We start from the raw sequence: 20,446 nt of genomic DNA on the forward strand, positions 1-20,446 counted from the left end.
TTAAATGCACTGAAATGAGGACTTGAACTGTGCACTAATAGGATTCTAAAATTTTGTGGGCTGTAGAGTGTATGTAGGAGCTTTTCAAGACTAAAGAATGGCTATTTGTTTAAAAAGAAGGTGAACTCAGTGAAAGCATATCTTGGATCATTTTCTGCATCTGGATTACCTGTGGTGCTTTTTGGTCTCTACTGTCTACTTGAAGCATCTCATTGTTTTACAGAGGGAATTCCAGATAACTTGTGGCCCAGATTCATTGGCTACAGATGCCTCTAAACAGACTACTATCAGTGTTAGCTTCCTCCTACCAGAGTAAGTATGCATGGTTAAGGTCCATACATGCCAAAGAACAGAAGGAAAATGAGTTAGAAGGGTAGGAGAGTCTGACAGTCAAGTATAAAAGAATACACAGTGAAGATTGTGGAATCAAGTTGGGCTTACGAATAGAGAAGACAATGTCTGAAGTTTCAATTACAGCTGAAATGGTTAGGGGGAAGTCATGTTTTTGCAGCCATGCAGAAGAAAATCATTTGCATTTTTGTATTTTAAAGGCTTCATCCTTCAGAGCAAAGACTGCACTAGAACAGCAGTGGTTAACATTTTGGTGGTCACAGGTCCCTTTGAGTGTAGCATAAATACTACGAACACTAGACTCAGAAAAATATGCTACTCAGTAGAGTGAAATTCTAGACCCAATAGCGACTGGGTTAGAACTCAGGCGTGAAGAGAAGGCATATTGGTTCAAGCGCTGCCTGAGCTCTGGCTGCTGCAAGGTAGCTGTGTGCCTTGGATTTGTTACTTACCTACTTTATGTGGTGGTGATGATGTCTCCCTATAATTGAAATATATTACAAAGAAATTGGCACACTTTCATGTGATGAATATTTGATATGCGCTGAGGCTACAGTATATGATTTGGATTAAAACTCAGTATGTTAAAAATGTTTTTTCTCTTTTGTCCATATAGCTATTAAAATGCAAGAATTTCTCTTGAAACTTCAGCTTGTTTGGAAGTAGAAGTGTTTACTTAGCAGTGATTTAAAATGATATAATAAACAGAACAGGCAGTAATTCTCTTTTTTGTCTCCCTGTACCCACCTTTTATATCCAATGAAGCATCACTGACACATTTGAAGCCTTCACATTAAGTCTTCTGTCTTCACTCTTGATATCTGGGCCCAATTCCCCTTTTTACAAAGCCTTAATCGAGTCTGGCGTTGGCACAGACTTTTCTCCTGATGTTGGGTAAGTCTTATTAGATCACTAGTTATCTAAAAGAGGCAGTTTGCCCTTTCCTCTTGGGACACTTGTTCATGTCTGGGACATTTTTGGTTGTTATGAGTAGAGGGGATGTTGTTGGGAGGTGGTGGGCAGAGGCCAGGGATGGGACTCAGGGTAGTCTACCCTCCATTGGGAGCTCTGTTTGTTTGTTTTGGTACCGGGATCGAACTTGGGACCTTGCAGTTGCGAGGCAGGCAGTGGAACCACTGAGCTATATCCCTGTCCACTGGGAGCTCTCAATTAAGTTACAGTTCCACAGATCTATGGCTGGAGAAAAAACAGCCCAAAATAACTTTTCCAAGTTCTTAGAGTATCATACTTCTCACTGTTTAAAAATCTGCATCATTAAGTATCCTTTGAAATCTTAAAGGTTTTTGTAAAACTCAACTTGTTTAGGTAAGATATTGTGTAGTGCTATTTAGAAATATTTAAAAGTACATGAAAGTACGTTTGCCTCGTTGCATCTGAGGAGTGAGTATATGAGAACATTACTTTAAGGAGCTTTTTTTAGCAGGAACCTGGAGCTTAAAATTCTTAGGTCCTTCTGATCTTTCATCACAGGTGAGTGTGTATGGATTCTCATGCACTATATGTTTTGTATTCTAGATATAATGGCAACACCCGGGAGGCCTACTTCAGCGTGGGCCTCCAAGGGATTGCAGAGAAAGACGTTCAGACGGTCAGAGGCCTTGTCGACAAAACAATCGATGGAGTAGTTGAGTGAGTGTGGCTCCTTTGTAATCATTTGCTTTTGTTGTTCATGAGTGCAGTGTGGGGAGAGGACTCAGCCTTCCTCACTGTATAGGTTTTTCTGTATGTAATAAAACAGATATTACTTCATCTTTAGTTGTTTGAATATTATCTCTGCTCCCTTGCGTTTCTAAAATGTTTTGCTTCTTTTTAGCGTCTCAGTTGTAAGTTGTGTTCTTTCTTTAGGAAAGGATTTGAAAATGAACAGATTGAAGCTTTACTTCATAAAATTGAAATACAAATGAAACATCAGACTACCAACTTTGGACTCACCCTGACATCAGTATGTGCCTTTTCAGCCACTTTGGTTTTGAATTTGTTTTTACTTTTGTAATGAGTGATTCTAAACAGTACTGAAAATACAGATTAATATTGATAGTGCTTTTCATTTGAGCCAGGAGAGTTAAACTGTTTTGGATCAGATATAAATTTACTTTTTTTTTTGGTATTGGGGATGGAACTTGGGTCCTTGTGGTTGCGAGGTAGGCGGTAGAACCACTGAGCTAAATCCCCAGCCCTTTACTTTTACAATATAATTTTGTCTTTTTTTTTTATATCTTATGGTTTTTTTTTGTGAAATAGATTTACATAGAATATTTAAAAAGGATATTTATGATAACTAGTAATCTGTTGGTAATTATATTTTCTACAAATAATTTAAACTTATGCTCTATATTTTATTGGAACAAAGTAGGATTAAAATGAATTTTTCCTCCAACCAAATAATAACAGTTTTTAATACATAAATGTTTATAGTACTTTAAAATATAGACTCTAAGATCATTGGATTTGTGTTTTTTTTGAGACGGGGTCTTGCCATGTAGTTCAGGCTGGCCTTGAACTCACAGTGACCCTTCTGCCTCAGTCTCCTGAGTGCTGGGATTATAACTGTGTGCCACCATTCCTTGCAGAATCTAGGATTGCAGTACAGTATTATACCTCTGACATTTATTGGAGTAATGTAGTATTTAGGAGGTAGTACAGTGCTTGTGATGCAAGATGCGTTAAGGGTTTAAAATTCTTCTTTCTAGTACATAGCTTCTTGCTGGAATCACGATGGGGACCCCGTGGAGCTCTTGCAGATGGGAAGTCAATTAGCTAAATTCCGCCAGTGTCTGAAGGAAAATCCAAAGTTTTTACAAGAAAAAGTAAAACAGTACTTTAAGGTAAGACAGTGGAGCATTTATGTCTTAACTTTGAAGTTAGATATCAAAATTTGAAAGTAATATTAGGGATTTTATGTAAATAAATTTCTATTAAATGGATGATAATTTAAAAAGTTTTTTTTGCACATTATTGGGACTATACCCAACACCGTTGAACTGAGCTATATCCTGAGCCCTTTTTAAATTTTGAGACAGGGTAAGTTGCCCAGGCTAAACTCAAACTTGTGATACCCTTGCTTCATCTTGTCTCAGCCTCCCAGAATGTTTGTGCCACAATACCTGCAGTTTAAGTTTCTTTTTATTTTTTGAGACAGGTTCCTTTCATGTTGCCAGGCTGTCCTCAAACTTGAGGCAATCCTGCTTCAACCTTCCAAGCTGGATTATAGGCGTTCAGTATCCAGTTTAAATTTCTAACTAAAAATTTAAATGGTGACATTAATGACTTCTGTTTTTCACAATGTAATATAAGTGGGTGATTTTTTTTTTATGAATACATGTATGCATTTTTTATATGATTTAATTCTTTTCATGCTTGCTTATTTGTTTTCTTACGTTACCCAAGCATTGTGCTTGGATGTAATATTTCCTGCTATATAGTCATTCAAAAGGTAGAACTTTTTTAAAGGTATTACTGGCAAATCACACCTGTTTTAAAAATGTGTCATTGGGCCGGGGATTTAGCTCAGAGGTTCAGTGGCCTGCAAGGACCCGAGTTCAATCCCCGGTAAAAAAAAAAAAAAAAAAAATTCTAAAAATGTGTCATTGTTTTGCACATGGGACATGATTTAATGAATTAACCTGCAGTTTCTCTTTGTAGTAAGCTTTTGTGCTCTAATTCTCCTACCTTTCTGTGTAGTATCACAAGTGAGCATTTTGTGCATGTGTTGGCTTAGCTGTTGAAGTAAAAAGAAGAAAGTTAAATCATTTAACATTTATTTGTACATTAGATCAAATCTGCTTTGTCCTAATAATTTACAAAGTGTTAAATAAAAATTCATTTTCAGCCTTTTAGAAGTTAACCATATAATGAACACTAGACAAATACTTGTTAGAATTCTTTTATCTTTAGATTAAAATTAAAGACGTATTAAAAAGTGTAAATTTCTTTTTACAACAAAGGTGTAAAAAGATGTTGACTATCGATACATTTATGGGTAAGACATAGTAACTAAATAATTGAAATTCTAACAACAATAAAGCCGCATATATGAATTATATATATATTCACTGCATAGCAGGTATGATGGTAAGGATTTTATACCGCTTTATATTTTATACTTTAATCTATGGAACAGCCCTTGAGGTAAGTTCATTATTGTGTTAAAAATGTTTAAATGGAACTATAGCACCAAGAACACATTTTTAGAGGCTGATTTGGTATGTAGTTTTAATAAAATCTTGTTTTAACTTTTCTCACTGTGTTATTGCAGGATAATCAGCATAAGCTGATTTTATCAATGAAACCAGATGACAAGTATTATGAGAAACAGTCTCAAATGGAGACAGAAAAACTAGACCAAAAGGTCAATTCTCTCTCCCAGGAAGAAAAGCAACAGATCTATGAAAAAGGTGAGCTGTTTCATTTGATTCATAATAATTTCCTATTGCTCATCCAGACCTGGTGATCTTTTTAGTTAATAATTGAAAGCAAAGTATTAGTTCAAACAACTAATATATTTTTGTTTTTGTTTTTATTTTTCATTTTTGTTTTTGGTGCTGGGGATCGAACTCGGGACCTTGTGCTTGTGAGGCAGGTGGCAGCCCCACTGAGCTAAATCCCTGGCCCCTTAGAGTTCATTTTTGGTGTAGTGGGTTCAACTATGAGATTTGACCCTGTTAGAAAATTCACATTGTAGTTTGCCTGGAAATCTGGGAATAACTCAAAAGAAGTAGCTTTATTAACTTTATTCATTTTAACAGATTTTATAAATACTTTCCACATGCTCGCTGTAACATGGCAACAAAGATTATGCTCTGTAGCAATATAGAGTTGTTGCTAGACAAACAGTACAAGCAGCATAAATTATATTTTCAGGGACGCATGTCCTAGTGAGAGCATAAAGGGTTGGGCTAACTGTGAAGCGCACCAGGATGTGTGTAAGCTGTGCCTGGTAAAGACAGAAGAGGGCAGGGCTGGGTGAGGGTAGAGGGAAGTGTGTGGGGTCTGACACAGGAAGGAGAAGCCAGGAGGGGATATACTTGAGGGAGGACCGGACTAGAAGACTGGCGAGTGCTTAGGTCACGAGAATTAGGAGTTAGTGAACATATAAGGGTGGTATCACTCAGGTGATTTGGGGAACAAACACTGGGTAAAAGAAACTGTTGGACGGCAATTAGATAACTACGCGAGAAGTGAAGGTCTTAGCTAAAATGGTTGATAGGAGTGAAGAGAAAGTCAGGTTTAGGCCGATGGATTTAACCAAGATTAGGGAACGGATGTGGTAAAAGAAGGGAGCAATTTAAATTAATTTTTAATCAAAGGCAGTCTGCCCTCTGTGAGAAAACATACGTAAAATTTATACTTGGTAACTTATTTTCAAATGTATCCAGAATATATTAAAAAATTTTTTTTCATCTTTAATTGAGTTTATTGTATTTTGTTTTTTTTTTTTAATAATTTATTTTTGTGTACCCCAGGCTCAGATTTTTTTGGTACCGGGAATTGAACTCAGGTCCTTGCGCTTGCAAGACAGGCCACCAAACCGCTGAGCTAAATCCCCGGCTATTAAAATTTTTTAAACAATTCAATGAGAAAATACAGCTTAGTTAAGAAATGGGCAAAATATTTGCACGTATATTATTTAAAAAGGTATACTAATGAAAAATACACAAATCATTATCATGTGGGATATAATCTCATTATTTTCTTAAGAAAATGCAATTATTTATTAGAAAAGTACAAATTAACACGTACTATAATAGCTCAAATAAAAAAAATACTGAATACCAAATGTGATAAATTATGAGAAGCAGTGGGAACTTTCCTGGGTTGTTGATGGGAAAGGAAAATGGTACAGACACTTAGAAAAACAGTTTTATAATATCTTACTGTGCTAAACATGTACATAACATGAAGCCCAGTGGTCCTACCACTGAGGGTGGAAGAAATGAAAATATATGTCCACACAAAATTTGAAACCATCCAACTTTCCACTACATGTATATCTGAGACAAGAAAAAAATACTACTCAGCCATAAGAGGGAGCAAAACAATGTATGCTGAATCTGAAAAGCATTATGCTAAATGAAATAAGCCAGGCACAAAAGAATACCTTTTATTTCATTTGATGCCCCAGAGATGGTGGTAGTTGATAGAGGATGGGAGTAGTGGGTAGGCTACCTGCAGAGGGGTGTGAGGGAACTTTTTGGTGTGGTTTCCTCCTTTGCTGTGAGAGCATGTGATCACCTGACAGTCCACTCAGACATGGACTCTGGGGCTTGGTGAGCACCTCATGCAGCATGAGCACCTCATGTGTTTGTATGACAGAATTTTAAACCATGGAGTCTTTTTACAGAAGCACCATTCTGGTTTTTCCTGAAGAATAAAACACAAAGGCATCATAGGCCTTTTGGATTCTCTCTTCTAATGCACTGGTTCTGGGGAGTAGTTCCCCAAAGGGGGAGCTTCCTCCCTCCAATTAGATGAGTGGCTCACCCAGGCTAGGAAATGTTTTTAAAAACAGTGCTATCATTTGTGAAATGGATGTGGTGACCCAAGGGTTTGGTTAAAACAAATGAAAATGAGATAGAACACAAGTACAAAAGTCATTAAATTTCAGTCCAGCAGGAAATGGTTGAAAACTCTGAAAGCAGGTCTGGTCTATCCAATATAAAATTTTGAGGGATAGAGGGGAAACTGAACAAAATGCCTGTCCTCCGGAAAATTTTTCTGTCTGAATAATTGAGGACTGGGCCCCTGCTGAGCAGAGGTGACTGCCTCTAAGCTGGGTGCGCTGGGAGATGAGAGCAGTCAGTGTTTGCCCAGGACTTGGGTCGGGCTGGTGAATTTTGAATGTAATCTTGTAATTTTAATGTAATCTTCATATCAGAGAGGAGACAAGTTGTATAAGACTTTTTAATTATAGTCTTGAGTGTTTGTTTTCTCTTTTTTGAAGGCTTAGAATTACGGGACCAGCAGAGTAAACCTCAAGATGCTTCCTGCCTCCCAGCATTAAAAGTCTCAGACATCGAGCCCACCACGCCCTTCACTGAGGTGGAGGTGTCCTTAGCAGGTCACTGTCCACATTCATTTTCTTTCTTCTTTCTTTTTTCTCTTTTCTGTACCAGGGATTGAACTCAGGACCTTGCTCTTGCCAGGCAGGCACGGTGCCACTGAGTTAAATCCCCAGTCCTGTCAACATTCATTTTCATGGGTGTCTGGGTTCCTTAGTTAAGTTAAACATCAGTTTCCACAGGAGGAGAGTTGTGTTTACATGTTTTCCTTAAAACATCAGAGCATCCCTATTTGTAGTCTTGGTCCTCATGTCTTGTATAAATTGTTTTTAACCTTTGATGGTGGTAGACTTCTTTACCCAATAAGAACCTGGCTTTGTTTTCCTGTGAATGAACTTGATTTGGCTCTGAAACTTGCTGCTTTTAGAATCAGATGAGTATTTTGTGTTATGCTGTGGCCGTATTAAACGTGGGTCTTCGAAGGCTGTAGGCATCCTCTGACCCTGTGCCCACAGTAACTCAACTGTCAGTATAGAGAAAGGAAGGGGAGGATAAATGCCTCACATAGTTTAGATAGGGAGGAGCTGTAGATGACAGAATGTTCAGGGGAGCCAGAGGCTGCTTTTAGCCTGGGATCTCATCCCCGTGCTTTGTTCTGTAGTCTGTTGTTGCTTTTGAGTTCCTGAAGTTGCTTAATTTTACTTCAGCTTTTTTTTTTTGGTACTGGGGATTGAACTCTGGATCTTGCACTTGTGAGGCAGGTGGTGGCATCACTGAGCTAAATCCCCGGCCCTTACTTCAGCTTTTGATTCGTAGCATGGGAGACATGTGACACTGGAATAGCGTTACCCTGGAAAGTGTTGATTTTGAACTTCATGAGGGTGCAACTGGTGCTGTTGATCTGAGTGCAGTATTACACTTTGATGTTCATCATCAGAATAGGACTTGAGATTGCAGCTGAGCACTGCTGCCTCTGAAGTATCTCTAGCCGGCCTTCTATTTTTTAACAGTGCTTGTACCATCTAGTATGTCTAAGGTATTTATATATGTATGCGTATGCATGCAGGAGTGTGTGTGTGTGCCTGTATATGTGGGCATGAATGAAATGAGAAAATTCTTTTGGAGATTGGGATTAACTTTTTCTCTTTTTTTTTTTGGTACTGAGGATTGAACCCACGGTGTTATACTGAGTCACATACCCCAGCCCTTTTACTTTTAATTTTTGAGTCAGAGTCTTGCTCAATTGCCCAGGCTGGGCATAAACTTACCACTCTCCTGCCTCAGCCTCCTCCAGTGCTGGGATTGCAGGTGTGTGCTACTATACCTCAATCCTACCGATCTTTAAATCACCTACATTTCTTATTTATTTATTTATTTTTTGCGAGGGGTGTTTGAGACGGTCTCACTATGTAGTTGAGACTGACCTGGAACTCACTGTGTAGCCCAGGCTGGTCTCGAACTCACAGCAATCCTCCTGCCTCAGCCTCCCAAGTGCTGGGATTACAGGCTTGCGCCACCACGCCCAGCCCGGTTTCTTATTTATTTGCGAATGTCATTAAGTGTTCATTAAAAGACTTAGTAGAGATAAAGCAGTAATCAATGACTGTTTCACTCCCTCTTCTGGGTGAGAGCACTGGAGGTAGTGATATACAAAATAGAATCCATGATAACTGCAGCAGCCCTCAAGAGACTTGGAGGTGCCCTGAGTTCACAGGATTTAAAGAGCACTAGAGAATATTGTGCTGGGGACTGCGTGGGGCCCTGTGGAGGATGAGGTAGTAAGCTGTATCCCTGAAGGGCAGGCAGGGCACGCTGGGGAGGTGGGTGGTATTAGAGTCAGGGAAACAGTAGGGTCAGATGCGGGAGTGACCTGCTCCGGTCTAGAGAGATTAAAGTGAGGGTTGGAGTGAATATGGGGTGGGGATTTAGAACGAGCGGGAATGCTGCTGTAGTCTGCTAGGAAACCAGAAGAGTGTGACTCTTCTTTCATTCTCCTTCTTCAGAAAGCGGGGATAACATTGTTACTATTTCCATTTTTTTTTTATCAAAATGAAAGTGTAACAGAGAAGCTTATGTAAACTATAGCAAGTGAATAGTATTTTTCTGTTAATAAGTTTTAGACCTCCATCCTTGAAAAGCATCAGCATCATTTCTCAAATATTAAAAAATGATAAAAAAATTGTATTGCCTAAAAAAATGATTCCCTTTTGTTTTTCTAGCTGGAGAAATCCCTGTGCAGTACTGTGCCCAGCCCACCAACGGTGTGGTGTATTTCCGAGCCTTTTCTAATTTAAACACACTTTCCGAGGAGCTGAAGCCCTACGTGCCTCTCTTCTGCAATGTCCTTACCAAGTGAGAGTCTTAGATGTGAAACAGAAACTCAGCTATGTGATTCAGTGCAGCTTTATATGTTCCTAATATATATGGTGTTGTTTTAATGTGTCAGTAGTCGTCACCTTTCAGTGAATTATTGTACTTTCCAAACCTAGTGTTGTTTCAGTATGTAAGTGTGTCATATATTTGTTTAGAATTTGTTTTCCTATGGAAGTTACATTTTCTCACTCTTTTCTGAATCTGGGGAGTTAGGTAACACATGCATCCGGGGCAACAATACTGATCTGTTAAGATTTTGAGGAGGAATAATTGTGTTCAGTAGGAAGTGTGAGCCATTCACCATCACAGGTAGGCTTTGGTTATCTCGGCAGAAGGTGGAATGGGCTCTCCTCTCTAGTTTGTCTCTGCTAACTTTGCAGGTACGGTTGTTCCCCATAAATAGAATACACTTGAGAACACTTACTTGCCTGAATACACATCCAGTGCACGTCCCTTCTTTCTGCTTGTGTTACTGGCCGAGGTGGTAGGATAAATAGTAGTCAGACCTATAGATTTCACCCACTCCAGAAAAGGAGAGGCAGTAACTTTTGCAGTAACTGAGACAGAGCCTGCTGTACTTTTCCGAGATGAAGTTGCTGGCAGCCAGGGGTTGGAGGGCTGTAGGCCTCTACCCTGGCTGAGGAGCAGATAAGAAAGAAAATGACCTTCATCTTTGGAAAACTCCATGCCTATTTTTTCACCATGGCTCCCCCACTGCTTATCCTTTGATAGCAGTTTTATTTTTTTGTATTTTTTTGGTACTGGGGATCAAGCTTGGGTCCTTGTGCTTGCGAGGCAGGCAGCGGAACCACTGAGCTAAAATCCCTGGCCCTCATAGCAGTTTTAGCGAACACCTCACAGTTGTCCTCTTGAGGCAGATTGTTTTCGTGTGTTAGGAGCCTTGGCGAGAATGTTTCTTCTAAAAGCATTGATGCTGAGAATATTCTTGCTTTTCTTAAGAACTTATAAAGGCTAAACCCCTTCCCCCTCCCAAGGCATACCAGATACTTCAGCAAATGAAGTACATGTCAGAATGTTTTAGACGTGGAAAATAGGGAACACTCACAAGACATTTCACAAGCTTAGGGCTGGGAAAGCATGTTCAGAATTTGACTTGTAGTGCTGGACACCGGCTGCCTTAATGTCTGTGGCCTGGACACGAACACGATGAGAACTGGTCCGCCTTGGGGGAGGGCATAGGAGCGACATGTAAGGTGTCAATGCCAAAAGACATTTAGACTATAACCGTGGAAGTATAACAAGAGGTTTTGAAGCTGTAGTTAATGACTATACAAATGTACATATGAGTAACTTATAACTCAGGATGCAGTTTTAAGAATGACGCGATGCGGATTGCCTTGGTAATCAGGAAGTATTTCTTTGCTCTGTCAGGCTGGGCTGTGGCAATCTGAACTATAGAGAACAAGCTCAGCAAATAGAACTGAAGACGGGCGGGATGACCGTTTCTCCCCAGGTGCTGCCCGACGAGTCTCATCTGGACACCTATGAGCAGGTAGCCTTTTATTTCTAGATCGTAGCTACAGTGGAAGGTTTCTTTCTACTGTGTCTTTTTTTTTTTTCCTTTCAAATGATGCCGTAATTAATTTTTTCTTCTGTATTTTTTTTCCCCTTTCCTGATTTAGGGTGTACTTTTTTCATCTCTCTGCCTGGATCGAAACCTACCAGACATGATGCACCTGTGGACCGAAATATTTAACCAGTATGACTTTTATTTACCAAAAATGTTTGTGGTTGGGATGTATCAAGGATCTATTTCTGACATCCTCTGAAATGTTTTCAAAGTAGATGTTACTCACTTGTTGCTTGTTGGTTTCCGATTTTCCTTGTAATTCCTGTGGACTTACAAAATGTCTGAGGGTGTTGAAATAGTCTGAAAACTTAAATGTAAGAAATGTCCTGTGTTATTGAGGGGGCTATGGATGGGTCTGTAGGAATTTATTATATTTTTCTTCGCCTGTAGCCCATCCTTTGAAGAAGAAGAGCACTTCAAAGTGTTAGTTAAGATGACTGCGCAGGAGCTCTCAAATGGGATTCCAGACTCTGGCCACGTCTACGCGTCCCTTAGAGCAAGCAAGACCCTCACACCTTTGGGGGACTTACAGGAGACCTTCGGAGGGCTGGATCAGGTGCGCTTTGGGGTTTTGGTTGGAGTGGAACTTCCAGAGCTGCAATTGTTCTCTGGTGACGTTACTTCCATCAGAAGAGCTGATTCCCTAACAGACCGGGTTTCATGTGGCAAAATCACCCCTCTTTGTGCCACCCCTGCCCCATACTGCCTCTTCCCAGTGCTTTGGCACAAAGTCACATCCTGTTTCTTGCTCGAGTGGGATTCTTACATCAGGGATGTTTGCTTTGCAGAACGAAGGCGTCTGCGATATTGATCTGTGTGTTTGATTCCATTGGTTCAGGTGAGGTTGATGAAGAGAATTGCAGAAATGACAGACATCACACCGGTCCTGAAAATGCTGCCACGGATAAAGAAGCATCTGTTAAAATGTGATAATTTGAGGTGGATTCATGATTTGTTTCTAAATGAAAGTCTTAGGACGCTGTTTTGTTAACTGGTTTTTAGATATGGTACTTTGACTGAATTTGTAATTGTATAAACTTCCAAGACAAAATAATATTTAGTGTGGGTGTTACAGAATTGATTCTGGACTTAAAGTGTTGTAAACTAAGAAATTTTGTTGGCAGGTCTTAGTATATATGCTCTTTATTCTCTGTGCCCTTTAGAAGAACAGAATTTATGGGCAGAAACACCACCTTTACATCTTTTTTTTTTGGTACTGGGGATTGAACTCAGGACCTTGCACTGGTGAGGCAGGTGGCGGAACCACTGAGCTAAATCCCCAGCCCACCAGCTTTACATCTTAATGGCTATTTATTAGCTGTAACACATCGAAATATGTGGTATCTTTCATAGTTTGAAGGCACTGTGGAGAAGTAAGACAGCTGCATATTTCCACATTTGGGTACCATTTTTAAATTTTTTTGAACATTATACAAAAGAAATATTATTTTTTTCCCCATTAAGTTTATTGGTACATTTAAAGCAAACAGCACAGTTACATTTATCGTTGGAATCTTGTACTTTTACATGATCTGCCTTGGTTCTCATTTTTTCCCCATACCTCTGCCCTTCCTTCACCCCCTTCACTGGCAATAAGTTATTTGTTTCTTGTGTTACATATACAAAATGTGATGAATTAATAAAATAGCGTTTCATTTTTGTAATAATGGTTTTATCAACCATGATTATTTAAGCAGATGTTCAGTGAATGCTACTCCTCACCAGATGTCTCAGGCAGAAAAAGAGGTAGAACACTTCATTAGAAGCCTTCCTAGAAGTAAGAAGGAACGGAAACCTGTTCGCCCACATGTGATTGAGGTAAATGCTAATCACAAGTTGGTTGTCACTGAGCACTGCAGACAACAGGCACAGTTTTTATTTTCTCCACGTATTAACTTGTCTGTAAAACTGTCCACTGTGGAGGTATTGGTACACCACTGCATACAGGAGAACTTAGGTACAGGAAGGTTAGGTAACTTTGCTAGCCCTGGACTAGTTAAGAAGTCAATTCAAACCCCTGGTGTTTGGCCTTAGATCCGGTGTCATGTATTGTTACTCATGCGTCTGTAGTGAATAGTCTCCTAATTAGAGCAAACAGACTTTGACTAGGGAGTAGAAAACAGCCCCACACAGGGATATGATGAAATCTCTTGCTATTTGTTAGGCTTTGGAAGGAAGATGGCAAAATCCTTTTCACTGTGACTCACGAATTCTTGGATTTTTCTCTACAACCATATCAGTTGTTAGTAATTAATCAATTTGATCAATTCACAAAGTTGATTTTAGTCTGATTCACAACATCACTGGAGAGGCCTTCTCAGTGGAGAATATTGACGGTTTGCAGATTTTGCGGGAACTTTTATTTTCTGTGTTGCTGTTAGCGTGTCCTTCCTCCATTTGTGGAATGGTCTCCCCCGACTCCTCGCAGGCTCTTAGCCTCCGTGTGAGTAGAGGCCTTGAGGAAGTGGCCTCTTTGTTCTGGACGCAGTTTTCTGGCTAGAAACTACAAGAGGAGGAAAGTTTAAAGTATTTTTCTTTGTGAAGAATATTACCAGCACCTTTCATTGGCTACCTGAAATTTTTATAAGAAAATTTCACTTCTTTAATGCCTTTAAAATCTTGTTATTTAAAACAAGCAAATCTGCCCTAGTCCTTGTCATTAGCTCTGTGAATTTTATAAAACTGATACTTTTCTCATCTACTTCAAATGAGCTTTGTTTTGTTTCTCATTTTTTTTGGGAACATTATTTTCAGAAACCCGTACCCAGTGGCTCTGGTGCTGATGGCTCCCAGATGATAAGAAAGCTGATCACAGTGAGTGACCATCGTGTACCTGGCTTTGGAGTGCACTGTGCCCGTCCCTTTGTGCTGTGTGTCTGACCACACAGATCTGTGACCGTTCCTCCATCTGGGCCCTTCCTGGGCCAAGCTAAGTCCTTAGAATGAAGAGTAAGTTGTATGTTAGCCCAGCCACCCTGAGCCTTTTCTCTGAGGCGGTGCTGAGTGACTGTCCCATTGGTCCTTGTGGTTAGGAGGACGCTTGTTGTTTACCTTGAATCCTTTCAGTCCACCTCCTGGGACAGTGGGATCCCTTCCTCCACGCAGCTTTCATGATGGCACTGTCGGACCAGGTTTCTCACGCTGTACGGCGCTCGAACATGTTCCAGAGAAGAGATCACAGAGCACGTGATGGAGAATGAGATGTTTAATGAGCACTTTAACTTTGGAATCGCTTGTTTCCATTTTGAAGTTAAATACTGTATGAAATGACATACTTGCAGTGCCCTGCTTTCAAACAGAAACGCCCCGCTAGTGATTCCCACAGGAAGCAGATAATCCGACAGTATTTACGAGTTTCCGCACCTGTAGGCTGTGTGGGGTTTGTGCAGTCTGGCCTGACCTGTGTACCTTTGTCCCTCAGGAGCCCACGTTCAAACCCTGGCAGATGAAGACACATCTCCTGATGCCTTTCCCAGTGAATTACGTTGGTAAATGTGTCAGAACTGTCCCCTATTCACATCCAGACCATGCCAGGTAAGAGGTGAGTTTGTCCAGCATGTCAGAAAGTGGAAAGGGATTTTTTTTATAGGAAGTTTTTATAGTAACTTTTTGGACTCTGGGCTAGGTGATTCTAATCTGTCAGCTGTAGGATCTGGCTCTAACCAAGCAGAACCTAGTCAGTAAGAAAGAAGTTCTGTGGCAGAAACTTAAAGGACATCCTACATAGTCTGAAAACAACAAAGCCCTTCTGGAAAAAATGTCTGACATCATGACGAATTATTTTTGTTTTGTTTAATTTTTGAAATTTTAAACATTTTTATTAAATTTTATTTTATTTTATCCCATTCTCCCCCTCGAGCCCCCTCCCTTCTCTATCTACAAGAGCTTTGTTTCCATTTTTTACCTTCTGTTTTCACTTTTTCTTGTCTCTTCCTTTCTTCCTCCTACCTTCTTTATTCTCCTTCCCATTGAACACTTCCTTCTCATTTCCCAACATTTGTTGTACACTTCAGTCCTTATTTCCACGTTCAGTTTCCAACACCAGAGAGACAATGCGGTATTTAAACATGTGTCTGATTTATTTCACTTGAGTGTGGTCTCAGGGTCCATCCGTATGGCTGTAACTGTCTGAAGCTCATCCTTCTTTATGGCAGAGTCGTACTCCATGATATGAAAACCCCACATCTTCTTGTTCTACGCATTAATTGATGAGTATTTGGGCTGTTTCCAAGACTTAGCTGTTGTAAACTGTACTGCTATAAACAGAGGTGTACATATATCCCTGTGGCATGATGCTTTTAATTCTTTCAGGAAGATACCAAGAAGAGGTGTAGCTGGGTCAAATGGAACCTCTAGTTTTAGTTTTTGGACAAATCTCCACACTGATTTCCACAGTGCTTGCACCAGTCTATACTCCTACAAACAGTGGAGAAGGGTTCCTTTTTTCCCACAGCCACTCCAGCGTTTGTTATTGGTTGATTTCTTTTTTTTTTCATTAAGTTTATTGGTACATTTTAGGTATATAATATAGTTACATTCATAGTTGGGATCTTGTACCTTTACAGGACAGATCTTGGTTCTTATTTTTTTCCCCATTCCCCTGCCTCCCTTCACCCCCTCCAGCCTTCCCTATTTGCAAAGACTTTGTTTCCATTTTTTTCTTTTCTCATACTTTTTCTTTTTCCCTTCTTTCTTTTCTCTCCTACCTTTCCTACTTCTACTCCTTTAGACCTTTTCGTCCTATATCACATTGTCAGTTATACAGTTTGAACCTTATTTACACTTTTAGTTCTTCACACCAGAGAAACTATTCAGTATTTACACGTGTGTCCTATTTATTTCACTTAAGAGTATGGCCTCAGTGTGCATCCATTTAGCTATAAATGTCTCTGGTTTCTCATTCTTTATGGCTGAGTAGTACTCCATTTTAGAAAAAAACCACATCTTCTTTATCCATTCTCCAGCTGATGGGCAATTGGGCTGTTTCCAAGTTTTAGCTCTTACAGACTGTAAACATGGATGCGCATATATCACTGTGAATGGAAGGCTGTTTCTGAGTTCTTCTGTGGAGTAGTCAGACTCCCGTTGTCCCTACCTAAGGCAGACACTGAGAGAGGCCCAGGATCAAGTGTCCGATTGAGAGGAGGCTGGAGTGCCCTGGCGGGAGGGAGAAAGAGACAAAGCACAAGGGATAAGCAGATGGGAGGGAGGGTAGAGAGGTAGTTTTGAGGTAGAAAAATACCTTAAAATGTGGCTTGTCATATCAGTTTATTTTGCATTTGTAGAAAATAAACATTTCTTTATGTGCTATTCGCACACCTGTAGTCCCAGCATTGGGGAGGCTGAGGCAGGAGGATCACTGAGAGTTGGAGACCAGCCTGGGCTGCATACTGAGTTCAAGGCCGGTCTGAAGTACAGAGTGAGACGTTACCTTTAAAAAAGAAATGGTGATATATATATCTCTATTACTCTGTAGGAAAATACAGATTTCAAACACCAAAGTATTGTAAGAGTTTGTCTTTGGATAATGGAATTATATGTCTTATTTCCCTTTATGTTTTTAAACAATGAACATGCATTTTTTTTATGTCATAAAATTAATAGAAAAATTTCAAGAAAAATAATACATTGATGGGTGAAGTCACAGCCCTTGATGGCAGGTGTGGGGGCTCCGTTCTCCAGGGTCGGGCTGCTCTACACCTGACGGTTGGCAACTGGGGGGCAGAGCCCAGAGCCATCCTGCTCACCAGCCCCTCCAGTCCACTTTAAAGTTTAGATTGTTTATAATACCTAATATAGTATAAACAGTGCAGATAGTTATTACACTATATTGTTTAGGGAATAATGAGAAAATTGTTTAGTTCAGGTGCATTTTTAAAGATTTCTTTGTGCTCGAATCCACAGATGTAGAAACTATATGGTATTTTATAACTTGATTTTTTTTTTTCACTTGCGGTACCAGGGATCGAACTCAGGACTTTGTGCTTGCAAAGTGGGCATGGTGCCACTGAGCTACATCCCTGGCCCTTGATTTGTGTTTTCACTTAATGATATTCTTAGCATCGCTTCGATTACTTTGTATTAGCTATGTTGCTTTTTACCTGCACTTTTTAATCCTTAATTTCAGTCTCAAGATTCTTGCCCGTTTGATGACGGCTAAATTCTTGCATACAGAAATTCGAGAAAAAGGGGGTGCTTATGGTGGAGGTGCTAAACTCGGCTATAATGGAATTTTCACATTTTACTCCTATAGGTGAGTTGTCATTTTCACCATTTCACATGTGAATATACACACAGCATCTCACTTCTCATAATTGGCTCTGTAAGTCTTCCATTTCCTGAGGCCCCCGCTGCCTGACGACACGTATCGTAACACTCAAGGGCAGCCCGGCTGTGGCCACTCTGAGACAGTTCTCCATGTCCCAGCCCCCTTGAGTTCTGCCACACCTGGCCTCATGGTTAGACAAGGTGGTTGGAACAGAACACGAACCGGGTCCTCGCTTGCATTCCCCGAGAAGTGCTTTTAACCCTGTGTCCGTGTGCAGAAAGGATAGAACGTTTTCTCACAAACTGGTCACGCATGCAGGGAATCTCTCGACTATTCTGAATGTGTCTTGTGGGAGTGAGGGTTTTGATGTAACCTTTATCTTTCCCAGGATCTTCCATAATCTCATTTTTATGCTGATTTTCCCCCATCCATGTGGTGTCCTCTCCTGAGGAAAACCATGGAAACACATATTGAAGTCATCTGGTGGTGAGGCTGGGCAGATAGACCAGGTCACTAAAGTAGAGGAGAGAGTGGAGAGATTTCTCTGGTGAGAATGAAATCTGTGCAGAGATTTATTTTTTTGGAGTATGGAGTTAGAATAGATCCACTAACAGAAAATGTTCAAGAACTATTGATACCCTTTTGTTATTGTTTTCCCACTGGTAAAAATACTCGAATATTAAACTCTTTGGGTTTTCCAGGGACCCAAATTCAATAGAAACACTCCAATCTTTTGAGAAGGCTGTTGACTGGGCTAAATCTGGAAACTTTACACAGCAGGACATCGATGAAGCCAAACTTTCCATTTTCTCTGCTGTAGATGCTCCTGTTGCTCCTTCAGACAAAGGTATTTTGAGTGCATGAGAGCCTTGAGTCGTGGTATTACCAGACAATTCCACATACGCAGTTCTCTGAGTTACTGCTTCTTGGCATGCGTGGACCACAAGCAGCAGCTCTCGATTCAGTTTTTCTCATTTCTCTGTCCTGCTTTGTGATAGGATTTTCATATTTGACCACCTAAAGCATGACCTCGAAAACATGAGTCTTGACATCCAGTCAAGGAAAGCAGCCAGGCGTGGTGGCACACACCTGTAACCCCAGCACTCAGGAGGCTGAGACAGGAGGATCCCTGTGAGATCAAGGCCAGCCTGGGCTACATCGTGAGTTCAAGGCCAGCCTGTACTGCAAAGGGGAGACCCTGTCTCAAAAAAACCAAAAAAGGGGACACCTCGCATTTGCTTTTTCAAATGAATCACATCATCTCAGAGCTTGAGTTATCTGAGGCCTCGTAAAACCAAGTGGCTGGCCCTCAGTTAGGGTTGCAGCAGGGTGTTCTGACAGGGTATGGGAATGGCCACATCGTTATGAAGTGCTGATTCTGATCAGTGTTAGTCTTCCGTAGTCTCGAGTCTCTTCCATACTCAGAGTGGGAGTCTGCAGGAGTTGGTGTGGTGTGGCGAGGCAGGAAGTGGAGGTCAAGGTTTGCTCTCTTCCTCCGTGCAGACCCTTTTATTGACACATGCTGAGAGTGGTGGTGTCAGTGTCCGCAGTTGTGAGCACAGACACGCAGTGCAGGCCATCTCCCAGCCGGCTCCCAGCTGTGCTGTGCTGTCACTTCCAGGCTTGGAGCACTTCTTATACGGCCTCTCCAGTGAGATGAAGCAGACGCATAGGGAGCAGCTCTTTGCCGTCAGCCGCGACGGTCTCACTGCTGTGAGCGACAAGTGAGTGTGTGTGGGGGTCTTCATGTGCTTGGCGAGGGACGGTGGAGTCGGACATGAGGCGCCCTGCTGACTGGCAGTGCGCCATGGAGAGACACCCCTCACTCATGGTCTTCCTTGCAGGTACCTCGGAGTTGGGAAGAGCACACACGGACTGGCTGTAGTTGGACCAGAGAATGAGAAAATCTCTAAGGACCCGTCATGGATAGTGAAGTAGATGGCCACGGGTGCTCAGGTCTGACTGCTCAGGAGCTCAGCCTCCTGAAAATGAAGCCTGTCAGTTAACTTCAACTCGGGATATCAGAAATGTTATTTTTTTCCCCTAAAACGTCATGTCTGTCTTAAAATTTGACCAAAGATATTAACTAGCAAATTGGACAAAAGTTTTTTGTCTTAAGGAAATACTGAACCTGAAGAAACTAAATAATAATGCATTATGCCAAATATAAATGAAGTGGAATTTTAAAACTTACTAATCCTAGAACATTTATTTTAAAAATAAAAGTCAACTCTGACCTAACTGTGCTTTAGTTATTTTATATGTTTTGCAAAAGTAGTCTGTTAAGTCTTTATTTTTTAAAAATGAGTAGAAGGCCCAGCAGTCACCTGGCGAGATGTGGGAGAGGTGTGATTATGCCACAGATGTGCAGAAGTCTGCCGGACAGACGGGAGTCCGACAGGGCGGCCCAGTGGGATCCGTGTCAAGAAGTAGGTGTGTTTGGTTAATGAACTCGAGCTTTTCCCATTTTATCTTCACTGAGCCAGAAAACTCAGTACCAGCTGTTCCTTTATTACTGTCTGCCCACATTTCCCATACAGAACTTATTTTTGATCATCCCTTCCCTCTCCTTTATAGAATGTTTCCCCCATTTCTGGGACACAGATGTCTACATGTTGCCTTTTGGAGACTAGATCTGAGAGCACAGAGGCGAGAGAGATGCTTCTGTACCCCGCCCGTCACCCAGGGTGTCACCACCCTTCTCCACTGACAGCATTTCCGAGTCCTCTGGAGAGTTCAGATTCAGGTCCCACCAGCACCATGACTGTCTTGGTCTGGAGGAGATGCTGGATGTCACATTCTTAAAAAAAAAAAAAAAATGCTTGGTAGTTGTAATGTACATCG

At 40.8% G+C, this 20,446-nt stretch overlaps 1 protein-coding gene across 4 annotated transcripts in view; it reads left to right on the top strand.

Annotated features, from left to right (window-relative positions):
* Pitrm1 (pitrilysin metallopeptidase 1) overlaps positions 1 to 19,813 on the top strand; it is a 29,932-nt gene extending 10,119 nt beyond the window's left edge. For 2 of the 4 annotated variants that reach the window (XM_010643616.3, XM_033761828.1), the window contains 19 exons: positions 224 to 312; positions 1,117 to 1,245; positions 1,888 to 2,001; positions 2,218 to 2,314; positions 3,063 to 3,197; positions 4,628 to 4,766; positions 7,313 to 7,429; positions 9,590 to 9,722; positions 11,136 to 11,256; positions 11,387 to 11,463; positions 11,725 to 11,890; positions 12,173 to 12,273; positions 13,029 to 13,152; positions 14,089 to 14,148; positions 14,756 to 14,868; positions 17,462 to 17,587; positions 18,304 to 18,449; positions 19,224 to 19,326; positions 19,447 to 19,813. In XM_010643616.3, the coding sequence (XP_010641918.1) occupies positions 224 to 312; positions 1,117 to 1,245; positions 1,888 to 2,001; positions 2,218 to 2,314; positions 3,063 to 3,197; positions 4,628 to 4,766; positions 7,313 to 7,429; positions 9,590 to 9,722; positions 11,136 to 11,256; positions 11,387 to 11,463; positions 11,725 to 11,890; positions 12,173 to 12,273; positions 13,029 to 13,152; positions 14,089 to 14,148; positions 14,756 to 14,868; positions 17,462 to 17,587; positions 18,304 to 18,449; positions 19,224 to 19,326; positions 19,447 to 19,540 (2,184 nt within the window). In that variant the 3' untranslated portion in view covers positions 19,541 to 19,813. Of the gene's footprint in view, positions 1 to 223; positions 313 to 1,116; positions 1,246 to 1,887; positions 2,002 to 2,217; positions 2,315 to 3,062; positions 3,198 to 4,627; positions 4,767 to 7,312; positions 7,430 to 9,589; positions 9,723 to 11,135; positions 11,257 to 11,386; positions 11,464 to 11,724; positions 11,891 to 12,172; positions 12,274 to 13,028; positions 13,153 to 14,088; positions 14,149 to 14,755; positions 14,876 to 17,461; positions 17,588 to 18,303; positions 18,450 to 19,223; positions 19,327 to 19,446 lie in introns of those variants that run through there. The other 2 variants (XM_010643617.3, XM_010643618.3) reach the window with 2 other exon arrangements.
* The last annotated feature ends 633 nt before the right edge of the window (positions 19,814 to 20,446 follow it).

The sequence above is a fragment of the Fukomys damarensis genome, unplaced genomic scaffold, assembly GCF_012274545.1.
Source record: "Fukomys damarensis isolate Sample0158 unplaced genomic scaffold, DMR_v1.0_HiC HiC_scaffold_10, whole genome shotgun sequence".
NCBI classification, from domain to species: Eukaryota; Metazoa; Chordata; class Mammalia; order Rodentia; family Bathyergidae; genus Fukomys; species Fukomys damarensis.